This window comes from Gymnogyps californianus, chromosome 2 (genome assembly GCF_018139145.2).
Source record: "Gymnogyps californianus isolate 813 chromosome 2, ASM1813914v2, whole genome shotgun sequence".
Classification (NCBI taxonomy): domain Eukaryota; kingdom Metazoa; phylum Chordata; class Aves; order Accipitriformes; family Cathartidae; genus Gymnogyps; species Gymnogyps californianus.
In genome coordinates, this window is record NC_059472.1 from 8,697,600 (window position 1) to 8,716,869 (window position 19,270).

A 19,270-nucleotide genomic window follows, 5' to 3' on the forward strand; every position below is an offset into this window, starting at 1 on the left:
GGAAGCCTGTAGCTGTTGACAATTTGCATATATTTTTAGGGGGCAATAGACACAAAGCCCTGAAAGACAGCAGTTAAGTTTCATTTATTAAGAGGATCCACCCACTTTTAAAATAAAGCATGTGAGTACCATAAGATTCATTTACTGCAAGACTAAAATAAATTTTCTTCCAGATACAAAAAAGATGGTGTCATAGCAAGTTACAGCATCTCTTCAAAAGTGGGACCCAACACACACCTCAAACACTACATTTCTTGTGATCCAGTTCTGAATAATCTTTGAGATAATATTCCCATCCTCGCAGGAAACCACAAACAAGGACTAAAGGCAGTACAGTTTCTCATTCTTCTGTACCACCAATTATAACGCAGTATAAACCTGCATTAATTTCTGGAGGAATTGCCCCTTTCATCATCTTGGGTTTTGGGGAAAACTAGATTTGCTAAATTTGACTTTGCATCTCTGTTGCAATTGTTTGTATCTATTTGAAAACTCATTGTCACTCCTTGCATTCACCATTACTGGTAGAAACTGCTGGTGATTTGTCTAATCTGACATCCCTTGCCATCCTGGCAAGCACCAGATGCTACAAGAAAGGCACTAGAAACCCCACAACAGTGGACAATAATGCAATAAACAGCTTTTCAGGAGGCTACCCTTGCCAGAGCTTTTCTTCATTGGGCACTGCACTAAAATATGAAGTTATATCTATTGAAAGTGATGTGACATCCACACTTACAAGCTATACATTTCTTCACCAACCATGCCAAATATTTTGCCTCAGTGACCTCTTGTGGCAGTGAGTTTGACAGATATTAGGCCAGCGTTGTGGATGACAACAATTCTTCCATTTAAATTATACACAATTAATAAAAATGAGTAAACACTTGAATGAGTAAACTCATGGGGAACACAACCATTTCATTATAGCGTGATCTTTTAGCAATACATACAAAGTAGAGGATGTTTCCTTTTTTTTTTTTTTTTGGCTTAATATGTGAATACACTTACCACTTTCTGGCCCGAGAGTTAAACTAACAGGTGGACACAGGTTAGGCATGGTGTTCTTCAAGTCAGCTAAAAGCAGAAAAAACCAAAACTTTTGAAAAGAATTACACTTGAAGGTTTAAAATGTAATCAACACCTCAATATTTCCAGCATTACTTCTGCGATCTAAATGTTGCATCTTCTCACCACAAACACCAAGATTAAGGATGCAAGGCTGCTTTGCTGTCTAACCCTTTTGAACTCATACATGAAACCAGACTTCCCTCAATTTCTGTATTTATAAACGTTCCTACAAACACTTTTCAAAACGCAGTTATTTATGAACAACTCATTTCAGTAGTTCTGTGGTTTTTTCCATGCCCCTCTCTATATTTGGTTTTCTGCATCACAAGAGACATGAGATTTTCTCTGCTTCCTGGCTAGCAAACTGGAATTTCTAAAAAAAAGAATTAGGAACAACACAGTTTCCAGCAGGAAACTTTCCAAATTAAAATTCAAATGATCATTCATATTTTCCACACATGAAAGTTCTCATTTACTAATATTTCCCTTATACATTTTGTAATTTTAAATAACAAACAAGAAGTTTCCCCTGTGCATTCACATTTTGTAAAACACTTCGGTAATCAGATCAGTTATAAATTCTCTACTAAGACAAAATAAATTACCATCCCTACAGAAGCTGAAGACGGATCAGATTTTCTGTTTGCTTCTTCCACTTTGTACTGCCCATGCATGTAACCAATAGATATTTCTAAAAGCTCAGGTGTTTTACCATTCACATTGACAGGAGTGAAGAATTGGGGTTATCCAGAACTCTCTTTAAAATGCTACTATATGTTCCTTATTGACTGAGCTGCAACCATGACTGACATATAAAGCCAAATTGCTAATGAGCGGAGCCGTGCAGGCAAACAGCTCACACGTCAACTTATTATGAAACACGGAGACACAAGTACCTTCCTACAACAAGACTGTGGACTGAAACCAAAGACCCTGCTTCATACTAACGTCCCACTGCCTATGGTAAATTCCTCCTTCAGATTCCACTCATTTACCGTTTTAGCCTCAGAGCTTTCTTGTTCTTCTTCCTGGTTCCCAGACCCCCAACACACCAGCACAACTGATACAAATTTTTGTCTGCAAATATCTCCATTTGCATAAACACCTGTGCCTTGCTGTGTGTTACAGTGGAAACACATCTGAAGCTTCCTAACTACGTAAGGAAATGTCACCGCCTCTCCTAACAGTCCCCCCTTTGCATACACCCAAGGTTCCTTTTCATCATCCCTCCGTCCGTGAAGTAACATACTTTATTTTTAGTTGATTCTTTGTCAGCGAGAGGAAAAACAATTCCAAGAAGTGGAAGTGTACCTATGCCTCTGCCGTCTCCTCTTCACTTTGCCTTTCTACCATACTTCATTCTTATCCTTGGCTGTTTCTTAGTTCCCTCTGCCCACATGCTCCTGCCATTGCCTACTTTACCAGGCCTGTTGTTCCCTTTCTCTCTGTGCTAGACTCTCAGCTCATCCCTCCCCAAGCCCACACGAGGATCTGGGAAACCCTATAAGCTCCCATGGTGCCCCCTCAACTCCATCTTTAACAAGGGTTACCCCACTGGGGGAGGAAATGGATGGGCTAGTGGGCAGAGTGCCAGCATAGGACCTGGAAAAGCTCAGGATCAAGTTCGTATTTCAGACACTTCCACTGTGAATGGGGGTTTTCTTTAAGTTTACCAACACTGTAAAATGCAGCGTATTGCCAGGATATCCGATTTAGCTTTACACAACACTAACTGGATTATGTTTATATCACATGCTCTGGACAGTATATATCTACACTTCATGCCATCCCTCTCCACTCAGATATCAGTCCTCCTCTACTCTGCAAGAACTAAGGGATTTTAAAAGCAGGAAAAGTAGTCCTTATTCAATTTTTTTCCCTGGTTCTGTCAACATTGCCAGACTTGCCCCCACGGGGCCTCACTGCTTTCAGTGGAGTTCAACAAGGTCGTGCCCATTTAAACTCAATAACGGGCTATCTTCCCAAAAAGGGGGATACAGTCAGACAGGCGTTCATTGCCATTACTGTTTCAGTTATGCTAAATCAAAGCTTAACAAATAGAAGTAGAGCCACTCATGAGGAATGTGACAAATTACAAACCCACTGAAATTTTTCAGAAAAGTAATGGAGTCCTTTGTTTTGCTATGGAAAAGAAACCTCACTTTGACTAGATCTGGTTTTGATTCCTCTTGAGGAAATAACCTAACCTCTCATAACTTCTGTTTAAACACGTGATGGCTTCTTACTGCTTGAAGAATACAGTGCTACCTTGGAATTTGGTCTTGGCCCTTTCTTTATCAAAACAGCCAAAGTGAATTTTAAATTCCTTAACAAAACCAAACCTTTCGATGTTATGCATCCACGCACTGTTAAACCATAAGCCAAGCAGTGAGAAACAAAGAATGATGACCTGACCAGGACTGTGCAGTGGGACAAAATATATTTGGATTCCGACATTGGCCGCAAGTCTCCCATACAATCTAAGACATTAAATTATACCTCTTTGAGGTATTTCTATTCCTTTTCTATTAAAATGGAGATTAAATTGCACCTTTCTTTCCCTTGCACATACTTGTCTGCCTTGTCTATTTGCAATCCTTGCAAATGGGTCCTCCATCCGAAAGCTGAAGCTTCTATACATTGAAGCTAAATAATAAGCTTCAATGTGCAGAAACCAGTCGAAAAAGCCACGTGCCCTGCATCACTTACCAGGCTTTTGATACCAGCCAAACGGGTGTATTCTGACTTCAGCATCTGGTGAACTACAATCTGAAACTTGCCAAGTACTTCTTGTTTCCTCAGCACAGGTCTGGATTCCTAGGCTGTTCAGAGTCAGGCACGCAATCTTTCCACCTGCCAGGGAAACACATTGCTATAGAAATGATGAGGAAAATTTTCCTCTTCTAGATAGTATTTTGAGGAAAGCGAATACAGCACGGTGCCACTGAGTGTTAAAAGGAATTCCACTGACTTAGAAATCAAAGGAGGGAAATACCTAAAATGGGCCAAGTTTTACTGTTGTTGAAAAAAGTGTTGAAAAATCACAATGAATTCAATGTGAGGGAAGGTGGGTACCAACATTATAACCCATTAAGGTCTCTAGGAGTGTTTCCGCTGAGCAAAGATCAGAACCTCTTCTTCAAGCAAGCAGCCCTTTCTGGTTAATGCAATCCCGGAAATTAAAAATCTGCGTGTATGTCAAAACATGGCCCCTACTTACATCAAGATAAAAATTCTGCCTTTCAAAGACCTAGTGTAAATAATTCTGTACCTGAAAAAAAAGGAGGGTTTGAAACACAGCTAGCAGTTTCATTGAAGATTTATCCTAGCTCATGTTAAAATCACTACTGAAAGTTCTCTTTACTATATGAATGCCAGGACTGGATGTCTGAAATGCCACAGATAATAGCTATTGATCAGATAAGCTAAGAGGTGTGAGTTTTGCATGTTCAGTGTTTTAAAATCCTTAATTGATTTCAGAACTATTTAAAGGAACTTAGAGACATATTCATTTAAGACTTCAAATTTCACATGGTCACATGGAGCTATGAAAACTGTCAACTATTTTTGATTTGCACAGTAATTCCAATCTAAACGACACTGGATTAATTTTCCAAGCTACTTATTTTTGACTGAGTGAAAAATTTTGTCTGCTCAGCAAAAAAGGGAATTAAAAATATATATTTATGAAGTGCTCCAAATTCTCAAATTAATTGTAAAACCAGCACATCCTAATCACCTCAGGGAGAGTTGATTAGCACGTGACACTTCCAAAAACAAGGCTGGCCATTTTAGTGGCTTAAATCTGAATTTGGAATAAAATATTAAAAACTATTTCATTGACTTTGACCTGGATGGCATCCTGTTTTAAACACCTGCTAAAGACTTTCTTTTAAACAGAGCACTTCCTTTACAGCCAGTGGAGAGAAAGAAAAGTATCTCCAGAACAGGATTCAGTCAACCAAACTCTTAATGACCCTATAGTTGTGTCTATACATCTCTCTGCTGACTATAGAGGGAGCATAGGGTGACAACACTCCTTAACTTAGCCGTCTCAGGTGAGTAAAATGGGTTTGTTTGACTTTCTAATGGCTTTCAAGTCACGCATATTTTTAAAGGTGTGATTTCCTCAGACTAACAGAAATGCTACTTGAGATGTCTTAAGTAGCTAAAATACTAAGGAAGAGAAGATAGGCAACCTCTATCCCCAACCAATCTTCCTCAAGTAGAAGACTAAAATTTGGGAGCAGAGAAGATCAGACATCCAAGAAAGCCAAAAGGCTAAGCTGCCCCAAAGTATCCATGGACATTATGTGCTTAGCGTGCATTTAATTTCAGTAATATTTAGGCTTCTAAGTCCCTTAGGCTTTAAAAAATGAAACAAACAAACAAACAGTCACAAAAAGAAGTCAACCAACATTTTGGAAGAGAGGTCGATAAATGAGAAGTAACAGTTCCCTGGAGTTTTATCAGTTTGAATTTCATGCTGTTGGAACTGCTGCCTCTTAAGGACTCATTCTCATGAAGTTTTCTTAATAAATTCTGAGATGTGGAGTGTGTCATTGGGCTGAACTCCTAGAAATGGTTATGATGACTCAAAAAGGTGCTAAAGAGAGTGGCATAAGATCTGCAAGGGCTTTTAAAGTGCCCTTCACAGCAAAAGAATGGCAAAAAGTGTAATAATGAAGGAAGACTGAAATTATTTTTAAAATAAAAATACTGAAAAAATACCTGATAGCTGGGAGTCATTAAAAAAGCCAAATCCCGTGCAACAGGGGTCAGCATCACACCAACGCTCACACTCAAAAAAGCTGGGAAAGGAAAAACATCATTACTTTTATTATCAGTAGTAGTCTGTCTCTGTCATGGAGAATAGAAGAGAGGATACTGCATAGGGGAGAGACACCAAGAACATATTAGAGATGCCTTTCACGATAAGCCCACCTTATGGTTCTTCATACTGCGTAGACACTTCCATGCATTTTCCATTTGTAGATGAAATTACATTCTATCAGGATACATCTACCAGACTACATCTCATAATTTAGATGAGTATTTTGATATCTGCCCTAAAAATATCATTTTACATTAATTTGGTGTATTATTGCCAAGAGATTTAACTGGCCAATCAGCAATTTAATAGTAGTATAAGTAATAATTCACATATATGTAATTACTAATTATATACATTATTATTTATAACTCAATTATAAATTTCCTTTAAATCACATGCTTTTTTTCTTTGTTAAATATTCTCAAATAATGCTTTCCTTCGATCAATAGGTCTGATCCCCTTCATCTGTGTAACAGGGCCTTGGTATTCCAGGCATGATTAAACTTCCAGTAAAAACAAAGGAACAGTCATGTCCTACCCATCTGAAACAGCTTTTCTGCTCATGTCAGTCTTATTCCTCACGGAGATCCCAGTTACTTTCTGGAATGGTACACGTGTGTAGAAGCTCTTCACAGAACTTTTTAGAGTGACTGGACGAAAAAAGAAAAACAAAATTGGAAAAATCAGCTTAACCTTATAATTTACATATGCTGGTCAAGTAACCACATGGTAAGGGTAAAGTTTATGTTCCTATGCTACAACGGTCTTGATCCATCAAAAGGTAATTTTTACATTATCACTCACAGTGAACTTTTAGATGGTTAAGCCTGAAAATGAACAAAAATCCCACAAGCAAAGGCTCTAACAACTTAGCAAAGTACTTTGCCAAGGAAAGACTTCCAACCCAGGGCTTCTGTTTCTGAGACCTATATTGATGGTCTAAAAACTGGGTGACAACGCCAGATTGGAAGACTCCAGTGTACTCATGCATTAGTCAATTTGTGCTGCACTTTGAGCTCCCCAAAAAGACACAATTTAATAGTTCCGTCCAGCGGACCTCTACATTTTTCACAGCAAAAGTATAGGTTCCTGTACAGTGATAACAGGCTTGTTTGTCCAGCTTCCACACATGAGCCCTATGAGAAAACCACTGAACTTCCAAACTCTGGATTTGCCAAAAAAAAAGAAAAAAAAAAAAATCACACTCAACAACTTTCAATTTTTGCATTGCTTAACTACCATGGAAATTTTAATGGTTGAAAATGGGATTGGTGACATCCCAATAACATTCCCATTTCACCCACATTATAAAAAGATCTAAGACCTGGTATACAAATTATTTGAGCTACCCTTGGCCTCTCTGAATTGGGAATAACTGAGGTGGAGAGCGGAACTCACAGTTAATATCTTTCCATTCTAAACTGAAAATGAAAAACCGTACCCAGAACAGCCTGATCTTCCCTTGCCTCATCACATCCCAGGACTCATTCATGCATTCAGATTTTTTTATCTCAGGATCAGGAGCCAAAACACTAGCTTGCATTATCAGGGTTAGAGCACACATTATACATTCAAATCCCAAACTTGCCTATTTTGTGATACAATGTCTGTGGTTGTTGGGGTAGCACGGTGCGACAGCTTTCTGGTATTTGATCAATGCTGCCATCACAGATCTGTGCCTCTGGATAGAGGGTGCACACAAAGTATACGTCTGTTGCGTTTTGAAGATCTGCCATTCGACAAAACTCATCTTCTTGTGCACAGCCTAGGAAGCAAAGTCACTAAGAGTTACACACACACGAGGGTTTCTTCCCCTCTCTATTCCTCTTCATGTCTTCAGCGCACTTAAAGCTACCCATCAGCAAAGAACTAAAAGTGAGAATGTCAATATTATTCTATTATGGTGCAAGAGAAACAGGGACAGATTCTGTTTCTAGTGACACTGGAGAGCACAGAAAAGGAGCTACACCGCCGCTAGCTGGAAAGATACATTCCCTGGCTGTGACAAGCATTAGCCTAGTGTATTGGTGTCACTCTAACATTGCGATTCATAAAGATCTCTCTCTTTTTCTTTTTAGTAAATTTGACATACAAACTGTACACAAAATAACTCTGTGTTAGTTGTGGGTCTCCTACTTTAAAGAATAAAAAGGACAATAAAATCAAATATTTTCTACAATGTCTTAGGAAGTTTTTGCAAAAAATATTTCTGAAGTGTTCATACGTTACACAAAAATATAAATAACTTTTCCAGAATCAACTGTTCAAGCATTTGCTTGTAGCAATTTGCACTGAAACTTGCCTCAGGGTAATAATGCACCTTCAGAAAAGAAACAAAGCTGTCAAAACTATTTCTTAATTACTGTGGCAATGGCTTCTGTAAATATATATGTCAATGCTTAATTTTAAACAGGCATAGCTTTACTGACCTCTTACACTGATGTTTGTGCACTGTTTAGTACTCCTGGTTCTGCCTTCCTGGTAGTCAGAGCTAGCAACTCTTCTCCATTTATCACATCAAAATATACTTTATCATTAACCCAAATATCTGTATTTTACCTTCTTCTTTTACCACTATGTCATCTATCTATTTGGAGGGGTACATTTCAAGAACAGCAGAGTATTGCCTAAGTTGTATCTTCTACTTCTCTTGCCCATAACAGGGATATCCTGATGATGAATGATGGGTATCCTTTTTGCCACAGTAGACAAAGATAGTAAGGAAGAAACAGATGGCCCCATAAGCAACTTTCATGAAAATTTGGTGGGTTTTCCCCAAAAAATCTCTAAGTCCAGAGTTTCTACTCATCATGATTATAATACCTAGCAAAAGATTTTAATTAATTATTATTCCCTCCAGAATAACAGTCTCCAAGTTGTCTTACGTGTGAGACACCAAAGCACAGCTTCCTCTGCTGAGTACTTCTGCCTGAAGACCCAATACTGCTGGTAAGGGAGAGAATAGTTCTGGTCACTTTGTATCTGGCTGTTGTCCATTAGGTAGAAAAGATCCTTTGTGGAATCTGAGATTCAAACAAACAAACAAACCAACTGCTCAAATCCACCAAAAACTTAACTAGGATCTGGAATAAATTAAATTTGTTTATATATAAAATTCTGCCTTCATGGTAAAACAGCTGCAACCGTTTTGTAGGGCTAGCGTACACCAAAGGCTGCTTTTAATAACAGAATTGTCCACCCATAGTTATTGACGCCTGTGTGGGCAACGCCTCCTCCCCAAGCTGCAGTGCACAACGTAGCGCTGTCAGACTATTTCCACTACCCAAAAACTAGATGAAAATCACAGCTCCTAGAAATAAGAAGGTTCTCTCTACTCTGTCATGCAACACATCATCCTAACAGTGAAGTATGATGCCTCAGAGGATGTTTACAATAACTTAATCAATCTAGTTTCATTAATCCAAAATACAGCAGTTTCCTTATATTCCCTTAAGAAGCCTTTACACCTCTGAGTGTTAAAAGTTTTCTTAACAAGCTTAATACCTATTTCAGTCATTTAACCTTATTTCTCCTAGTTTATGCTCCCACAGACCACATTAAATAACTCCTTTCTGTCACCTGCCTGTGATCTTTAGACATGTATGCAATGCTTTATATCTCCTGAGCTCCCTCTGAAACAATCAATTACAGCTATTCCAGGCTGTTTTCAAATTAATCCCTTTAAATAAGGGTCCAATATTGAAAGAAATGGACACTCTTCACTGATCTCTTCACAAATTTCTTCATAAACACCTTTTTATTTATCAGAAAACACCTTCTGATTTATCAAATACCATCAGCAAGTCTCATCCCCAGTTACTCCAACATTGTGAGAGATTCTGTTATTTAATCTTACATGCACTGGAATAGCCAGACAAAAATGAAAATAGGACAGTAAAGACATGCTGATGACTGCAGCTGAAATGCTGAAGCACCTACTGACTTGCTGCGAGTGCACAATAGCTTTGAATTTTCTATCAGAAAATAGAAAAGATATGTTACCATGTGCTTTAAGGATGATCATCAAGTAATAAAAGCTCTGTAGACATTTTCCCAGATGTATCCATAACTTTTTTAAAAAGGTGACTTGTAAGTCTTGTTACCTCTCAAGAATTAACTTCAATCTTCAGTTTCTCTTGAAACAGTTTGTGTCATGACTAAGACTATGGGATGGAGGAAGAAACTGCATTCCTTGCATAACTTCAGGTTTTAATGATATCATCAGGCGCAGCAAGGTAAATGGAGAACCCTGAGGGCTGCACTCATGCCTTGGCAGGTAAACGCAAGAGAACTTCACCCAATGTACTAAGTGCATTTTTTTCTCATTTTTAAGTCCAGACTTTAAAATATCACTAATTGTATAGGAGTGTCACTAGGTAAATGGGCATTTTAGTTTACCTTCTTTTCAACTTACATAAGCAAAATCAGCAATTCACTTCATGTTAGGATTTTACACGTATTAAATCATATGCTCAGGTATTCATCAAGACTCCTTAGCAAAGATTACAGTTCATTAGAGATGAACCAAAGTGCTCTCAACAGGCTCCACTGCTCTCTTTCTATTAGGATTATGGTGCTGAAGACCCAAATGAACTCTAGTAACTTAATACAAATGATTTTGGATACATACATGACTTAGTATAATGAAGAGCAGACCCTGGAATAACAAAGGAGCTAGAGAACTTCAGAGGTCTCTCACTTTCATCATGCACGGAAGAAACACTTGTGATTGCAGTTTCATCCTGAGTTTCTCTAAGCATCATATTTACAGTCATACTGTCAGTAGCAGTAAATATGCTCAGTTACCCAGGCTAAGCAGTTGACTCCTGGGTTTAAGTGAAATTTTTTCTCAGCCAAATAATATTGCCTGAGTCTTTACAGCTCAGTAAGTCTGAAAGAACATGTTTTCACAGACCATTTTAACACTTTCATTTCCAGCCTGGCCTGGGAAGGTAAAAACCATAAAGACAGGAGGCTTACATTTTTAACATCTTTCTGAAAACCTGTATCAGACTTCCTACCTAAGAGAAATCCTCTGGCCTTCACAATACCCATATCATTACGGTACATATATGGTAATATATGGTATTTTCTGGTTAAATTCTGCACCCCCGTCTGCTATCTTCTGCTGCCTTCTCTGTCCACCTTTAGTATAATACCTGATAACATTAGATCATTCTCCGTCTTCAAAGCAGTAGCATCGCATGCAGAGGTTTTAGTCCGGGTGACCATATCAGAGCCTGGAATGCAACAGGAATTAAAGAGCATAGTAATTCCTTTTATCTTTCTTTCACAAGACAAGGTCATCCTTAGCTGCCGAAATTTAACAAATGTTTTGAAGTGTACCATTTAGGAAAACTCCTTAGGTAGTTCCACCAACTGTTGAATCAAAAAACGAGTAAAACCACCTCCATATAACTCTGGGGAAAACCTAAACCAAAATGTGCTGTTTGGAGGATAAGAGCAAATGCCATATCCACAATCACTATGCATTCAGCATCAGTGCTCTGGAGGCTGTGTGCATTTACAAAGCAGTATCACAAATCATTTGTGCAGGTCCTGCTATGTACATTCCGACATTCAGAAAGTAAACTTGCAGAAATAACACATACAGGGTTATCACGCTAATAAAAATAACCCATCTAGTTATGTATAAAGTGCCAAATTATTATGGTACCTGGACACTGATGGGACAAAGGCAAGGGTCTCCATGATACCATTTTCACAGGTATTAAAAGTTATAAAGTATATTCTCAGACACAAGAATTTACCCAAATTTCATGAAACTGATAGTAGCAGAATTACTCCAGATTACAACCGCCCCTGCCAGAACTTTTGAGTAGTGTCTCAATTTGGACAGTACAAAATAGAGTGAGAATGACACTTCCATTATAGAACACACATCTGCCACTGCCTACAGTTCATCATAAGCTTTTATAACAACTTCTGTCAGATAACTCACCTCTCCACAGGTAAATTTGCTGAAAGGTAGTAAAATTTCTTTCTGCCTCTTCTACCAACTTAGAAGCTAATAAAGAAAAAAGTTTGTTAGAACAGCTGCTCAAATTAAACAGGTAGTCTTGAAATGCTCAGAAATTGCACATCACTAGACTATGCATCACTTTATTTACAATACAAGACCCTAAGGAAGAAGGTCCCAGGTGTCCTAGTGCTAGTCTGGGTCCAGAGTGCCAAGGCTTTACTCTGTTTTCCAGCATTGCTTTTTCTGTGCAGCTCTGGGCATCTCTTTTTTTGTCTTTGCTCCAGACTTTACCTTCCTTTCAGATTATTGGCTAGAATCTGCCTGAATTAAATACGGGAAGTATTACAGGGTGACATACTAAACACATTATTGACTTTCATTAATGTTCACACAGTAAAACATGAGAGGTCCATCTATCTGACAATGCATCCAGTTAGAGAGTACTTATTCTCTTGTGATTGCACAGATATGGATTTACTTGAGAAAAAAGCACTGAAGTACAAGAGCAGGCTGGTGAAAAAGGCAGAGTCTATACAAGAATTAAAGAAAAGTAATGTAAATTGAGAAAATTCATTGACATACTTCCATTGAACGCTTGTCCTCCCAGGGTGAAGGAAAACATCTCCTCTGTTTCGTCATAGCTCACACCTTTACATATCCCATCTGTGACAGACGTTGGTGTTGGACTCCAGTCATTTGCATTGCAGATCAGCACGTCTGGGTAGCTCATCAAACCACACAAAATGGTACCTAGGTTCAGGCAAAGAGAGAGCTGCATCACTGCAATAATGCTTTGTACCTACACAGAGCTTTTCACCCAAGCATCCCAGTACTTTCTCTAAATGCCAACTGAACTCGTGTCACTGAGATAGATACCCTTTAGTACTGCTACAAAAAAAAAAAAAAAAAAAAAAAAAAAAAAAAAAGAAAATCAGGGCCATACGTTCAAATTGAAGCACTAAGGTTAGCTATTCATACCTAAACCAAACCTTTGTAGCCTGCTTTTCAGAGATTTCAAGCACATACTATTACCACCTAATAAAATATTACTGTTATCTGATAATACCCAACAGTGTTCTCAGCACTTTATAGCACCACGGAGACGTATTCAATCCTTTGGTGGTCTTACAATCTCAGGCTCTGAACCAAGAAAGCACTTACTCACATTTTTAGTGGGATGGTTTCCTGGATCGGTGCCTGATTTCAGTCAGCCCAGCCCAGGCCCGAGTCTCCCCCAGCATCGCGATGCGAGTCGGGCGGACCAGCGTGCTTAAGGCCAGATGTTCTGGCGTCAGTCTGTTACCATAACGTCTAGACATACTCAGCTCTTGCTTTGTACTTGCTGTCACAGCTCAGGCTTTTCTATGGTTTTACAATGCCCTTTCTGGTTTGTTTTTATGGACTGGGTACACGAGACATTGAATATGCTACTTTCTTCTTCTTTTTAATTTTTTTTTGGAACAAAACATAGTCAAAGTAATGCACTTAGCTGTAGTATTGATCCAAATAGGTCACCCTAACTAAACAGAGAGCTCTACAACATTCACCTTCTCCACACCCCCTTCAAGGCTCACAAATACGCAGAACCCCAAAATTTGATGGTAAATGTATAGAGAAATGGACTTTACAAGATTACCTAGAATATTTTGATGGAAAAAAATATGAGATACCAAAACAGAAAATAATTTTCTGGAAACATTTGCTTGACAACTTCCACAGAGAAAGTTTTCTCAAATCCAGGATCAGTTTCCACTCCAAACTGGAGAAGTGCTTGCCACATAGCAGCCAGTAGCACATGCCTGGATTTGTAAGAGCCCGTCTTTAAAAACTTGGGACACCTCAATTAGAACTTCACTCTTTCTATAGGAAATGCACCTCCAATGGGAAGGTTAATCCCATGTGAGCTCGAAAAGAAACTACAAAAAGCAGGCACTGACATTAAGTACTTAAATTTGCTGGCAGAAACCTGGGCTTTGCCTAAGTCCCACCTCTGCCAGACTCTGTCCATCCCACTCCCAGTTGCTCTCCTAGCTAGACACTCAGACTTAGGAGATTATAGCATTCCTGCATGCAATACCGTAACGTAATTCCCTGTTTAGCATCCTCTTTTCCTGCTCCAAAAAGGGAGCTGATTTACATTTGCACTACAAGGACTCTGTCTGGAGGCACCGTCTTGGTGCACCCCCATCAGCTGAAAGGCACCCACTTCTGGCAACCGAGCTGCGTTACATAAGGACAGAGGCGTTTTCAGAATGATTTATCTCATCCAGATGCAGATGTCTAAAGCAGGTCAAAAGAATTAACCTTTCAAAATGTCAATTTCTCTCCAAGAGCAGCTTGCTGCCTCAGGTCTTTATCTCTATTGCTCCAGGCCAAGTCTGGGGCATTACTCAAACTCTGCCTACACCAAAACCCATCAGTGATGTAGAGGCAGGCTGCTGAAACTGGTATGACGTAGAGGTAGGTGTACTGTGTCCAAAAATGAGTTCTACTCAGGTAACATTGGTTTTCTACTGCAGAATTTTTTATTTTGCAGTTAGACAATACCTCCATCAAGCGCAATCTGACTCAAGATGAAGCCATCGCAGCAAGAGTCCCTGCTGCAAGTCTGCCGACAGAAGAGCTGAGCGTCAGTCAGAGATGTGCTAGCTGCTGAGAGCACCACGGAGCGATACACGCCAGAAAGCACATTCTGAAAACTGGTCCTTTCAAAGGTCTTGAGTCCAGATGAGTTAAATTCTTGTCCTGGGTAGACAGAACAGGAAAGAAATGTTCAAAAGAGCTCAAGAGGAGACGGGATGCTTTTGGATTGCCTGCAGACTGGACCTGGTTGAAAGTTTTATGATAAAAACTCAGCCTTAAAAGTCGTTTTCTGGACTTTGAGTTTCAGATGCAAGATAAGATCATCAAATGGTTTGGTGCAATTATACCTGGGTAGTTGGTCAGAATGTACTGCCAGGGCAGGAAAAATAGTCCACTGTATCAGCAAAGGGCTCCTAAATCGATGTATGCAGTAAGGTTGGTAATATTCCACTTTCAGCACTACATTAATAACTCCCAGGTAACAAACTTATCTCTTTAAAAAAGTAAAATGTGTAATTTGGCCAGCATAACTGCATCTGCAATTAAGGCTTCTGCTGACTAGATGCATATGTAAGAGGACAAGACTCATATAATCCCGGATCTAATTAGCAATATCAACAGAAATCTAGAGTAGATCTGGTGTCAACAAGATTACGTTGATTGCAACAAGCTCAGGGGACTTGTCTTTTTTCAGGTGAGACTTAGCTCTTTATTTTTATTATTATTAATAAACGGTGACTCAGAAGTTTGGATAGCAGTAAAAAGATATAGTGACAGCAGAGAGTTTTGACTCAAACGCTGCACTATTCTGCATTTGGTTGTCTTGTGTCAAATTTGTCACGAGGCTTAAAGTTGGACACACATTGGATGGGACATGCAGTGATATCAATCACACTTAGGCCAAAAAAAAAGAAAAAAAAAGTATCTTGTACATTCATTAGTTCAGCTGAATCACTTTGGGATTCACTGGAGAGCATGTTATTTCTTGGCTGGTATATTAGTAGGACAATTCACAATCAAAATTAACGTAAACTGTTAAATTATGTACTAGCTGGCCATTAATAATGCCTTATATATTCAAATAACAAACTGTTTAATAATGAGAAATCATAGTACAACAGAACAGAATAGAATAATACATTGGATAGAATTTGAGTTTTTGTGGGACTATCTGCTAGAGAAAGCCATCAAAATGGCTTACAAAAGCTGTATTCCTAATTTCTAGGGAACAAGACACGAAGGGAAGATTTGCTGAGGTTTCTGGGCTATCACTAAATGTTAAGCTCTGAAAAGTATTGTGTCTTCTTAAACAAAGATGGTCCCCACATTTAGGCATGATCCTACATAGAAGTAACTACAAGTTTGGGCACAGCAGTCTAACACGGGATGAGTGATTCGCATCTGGTACCTCTCTTCAAATAGACCATCACTGTGTCTCCTTCTGGATTCCTGACATGAAGCAGGCAGCTGAGACGACCGATGCTAGTGGCAGCGGGGTTCCCCAAAACACCTTGCACCTGAGACAGAAAACAGGCATGCACAATAAATACAACCTAATTGATTTCCTCTCCTAAACCACATTTTTCTTATCGAGAAACTCAGGGGGAGGAACTAGCACACACAGTTTATAACCACCACAGCTGCATGTGGCCCACTGTGGACATTTTTTATTCTATCAGACTGAGATCTCAACTCTTCAATGCCACATTGCTGTGTTTAAAAGTAGTGAATAGGAAGATGTTACAGTGCTAAAGAGCACACAATTCAAACCCTGGGCTAGAGGAAGGGACTGAGAAATGATGACTGTTTCAGGTGACCTCATTACCAACCTGGATACTTCTAGTTTGGATTATCCAGATTAACCCTCCTTTTAAGTTAACCCAATTTCCTGACTGCAGGTGGCCAGCGTATTTTAAGAACAAAAGTGCTGTGTGATGTTTCAACCAAACACTGAGGCATTCAGATGTCACTTTGGAAACTTCTGGGTGTAGCTTCTTTACCAACTTGCAGGAATTCATTACTGCCATAGTGAAGAGCAATGTCCAAGGGGTCAGGTAACAGCCTGCCTTTCTTCTGTGATGCCATCTACTTATATTGAACGTACAGTATCATGATAAACACATATTTCTAAATGTGATCATTTTTACCAATCCAGAGGTGGTGCAGTTGAAGTTGACTTCAGCAGCACTATATAATTCACAGAGAACTTCAGCGCCAGCAGGAGTTACAGTCGCAAAACCACATGCATCTTCCCTTTCACAGCCTGAAAAAACAGGAAAGAAACCTTAGGTTTCCTAGCATTTCATGTGCAAAATTTCTGCTACAAATTCCACTGTCTACTGCCATTTGCCTAGTTTTTCATACCCCTATCAGACTGAAAGCACATGAATTTCATTAGCCAGCTGAACTTTAGTTTTCAACTATTTTAGTAGAGAGTTAGGTTTTTAAATTAAATTGATGCAAAAGGTTGTTCATCACCTGATGATACAACCAGCTGAGTTAGGTCTAACTACGCACTCAAATATTTAATGTCTGCTGGATAATTTTGCCTGGGGCAGGCAGGGAGGACTCACATGAACCACTTTGCCAGCACATCACATCCGCCTGATACAGTAACCCCGCGGCAAACAGGTTGTGACAAATATTGGAGTGATAGGAAGGAGGGAAACATAAAATTCTTCAATTGTGCCAGCCACCTCTGCAGCAATCACCCGGCCAGCGTAAGGGAGCAAGCAGCCGTCCCCCTCCAGATTTAGGAGTGGCTGAAGATCCCTCTGCCCTTACACACTCTCCACTAACTTGCTCCCACAGCTCTGCTCCTAGAACAGGAGGTGAAATTGTTTCCAAATGCCTTTAGTATAAAATCAACCAGCTTAGATCAAAACATCATCAGAAATGTAAGCTAAGCTGTCTGACTTTGTAGGGAAGCAGAGAGGGCTTACCCTTCGGTGAGCACTCCAGCAGTAATATTTTGTAGTACTGCTGCCATTTGACAGTGCATGTAACTTCTAACGAAAATACAGGCTATGTGCACTGAATCAGATTGCTTGTCAAAGGGGCATCTTTTTCCCCTAAGTTCTTTCCCACGGTTCTCTCAGCTCAGTGTCTTGCTTTTGAAGGTCTCCAGTTTCAGAGGAAGGTGCAAGAAACCTTACAGTATACAGCTGGGGGATGATCTCGTGCAGGAAAATCATTCTAGTAACACATATAAGGCTTCACATATTCACTTAGCATGAGAGAGGACTGCTCCAGCTAGACCACGCTATGTGACACAAAGCCCCTGACTTTGTCAGACTTCTGTGATGTCTGCCCTACACACAGGCCACCTGTGTTATTACTGTGTCCTGGTTTCAGCTGGGATAGAGTTAATTTTCTTCTTGGTAGCTGGTACAGTGCTGGGTTTTGGATTTAGTGTGAGAATAATCTTGATAACACAAGGGGAGGGGGATCACTGCTCGTGCATCGGTCAGCGCGTGGTGAGCAATTGCATTGTGCATTACTGTTTTTTTTCCTTGAGTTTCATTTCTTTTTTTTTTCCTTTCTTTTTTTCCTTTTTTTTGTTATATTCCTTTTCATTACTATTATTACTATTACATTTCATTATTATTATTGTTAGTATTAGATTTTATTTTAGTTATTAAACTGTTCTTATCTCAACCCACAAGTTTTACCTTTTTCCCGATCCTCCTCCCCATCCCACTGGGAGAGGGAAGGAGTGAGCGAGCAGCTGTGTGGTACTTAGTTGCTGGCTGGGGTTAAACCATGACATACTGCCAGGGTGTTTTTATTTTGAACGTAACCCTGCTGCCTCTGTTCACAGTCTGAGCATTAGGAGACAGAAGGTGAGACTGATTCAAAGCACCCTGAAAGCAGTGCAGTGATTCCCCTTGGGTTTAGATGACTTTTAACCAATATAAACCAGCAAACATGACGTATCCAGATGTAACACAGTATATACGCTGTAAGGGTCGGTAGAGTAATATCTCTGCCCTCCTTATAATATCCTTCTGACGTAAGCAAGGATGATGGTTCCTCTTTTATGTGCCAATCCGGTAATTTGGGAAGAGGTGAAAGCTTCGTTTTCACACATCCTGAACACTTAATCCTTCTTTTGTCTGCACATCTGAAAAGTCTGATGAATGTTTCCTGGTCTGAATCTCACCTCTCATCCATATTGCAAACTAGACCAGCTGGCTTTAAGTCAAATAACTTGTCTGAAGTGGTATGTAAAGTCAGAAGACTTCTTTCTGAAAGAAAGACCAATCTCTTCCCTGAACCAAGGTCACCAAAAGTTGTAAATATCTTGCAGCGAATTGGTGCTGAACTGCAAAACATATAGTTGATCTAGGAACATAACTATAAGCTCATCATATAAAATGATTATTATTTTCCATGATGGTTAGTGTTGTCTCTACAGATTTTCTGAGAGTTTTCCTCACCTGAAATGCACTGAAAAGCTGGACTTTGCAGGTCTCCCCCAAATGACTGAGACTGAAGAATTTGAGCTTCTTCTGACCCATAAATCAGTCTGGAGGCAGGAACTCTCTCAAATTTTCTGAGCACTAAAAAAAAAACCAAACAAAAACACAACCAGGTACTATTATCAGTTCCCACGCTGCAGAGAGACAAAGACTTTATAAAAATGGAAGAATTCTGTACGGAAAGAGGTTTGCTCATTAAATGATGTACCATAACTCCACAGATAACGCAGGAGACAGCTGGACTGATGATATAATTTCTGTTTTGCAAAAAAAAGTGTCATAAGATCTTTTAAAAAACAGCCAGGAGTGAGCTGGGAG

At 39.4% G+C, this 19,270-nt stretch overlaps 1 protein-coding gene across 1 annotated transcript in view; it reads right to left on the reverse strand.

The window, feature by feature from the left end:
* TG (thyroglobulin) overlaps window positions 1-19,270 on the reverse strand; it is a 160,291-nt gene that overhangs the window by 95,022 nt on the left and 45,999 nt on the right. The window contains 13 exon segments of the mRNA XM_050891007.1: window positions 1,012-1,077; window positions 3,781-3,924; window positions 5,803-5,882; window positions 6,444-6,555; window positions 7,494-7,670; window positions 8,791-8,928; window positions 11,065-11,145; window positions 11,868-11,933; window positions 12,471-12,638; window positions 14,436-14,633; window positions 15,880-15,988; window positions 16,619-16,734; window positions 18,911-19,033. Coding sequence (XP_050746964.1) covers window positions 1,012-1,077; window positions 3,781-3,924; window positions 5,803-5,882; window positions 6,444-6,555; window positions 7,494-7,670; window positions 8,791-8,928; window positions 11,065-11,145; window positions 11,868-11,933; window positions 12,471-12,638; window positions 14,436-14,633; window positions 15,880-15,988; window positions 16,619-16,734; window positions 18,911-19,033 — 1,578 coding nt within the window.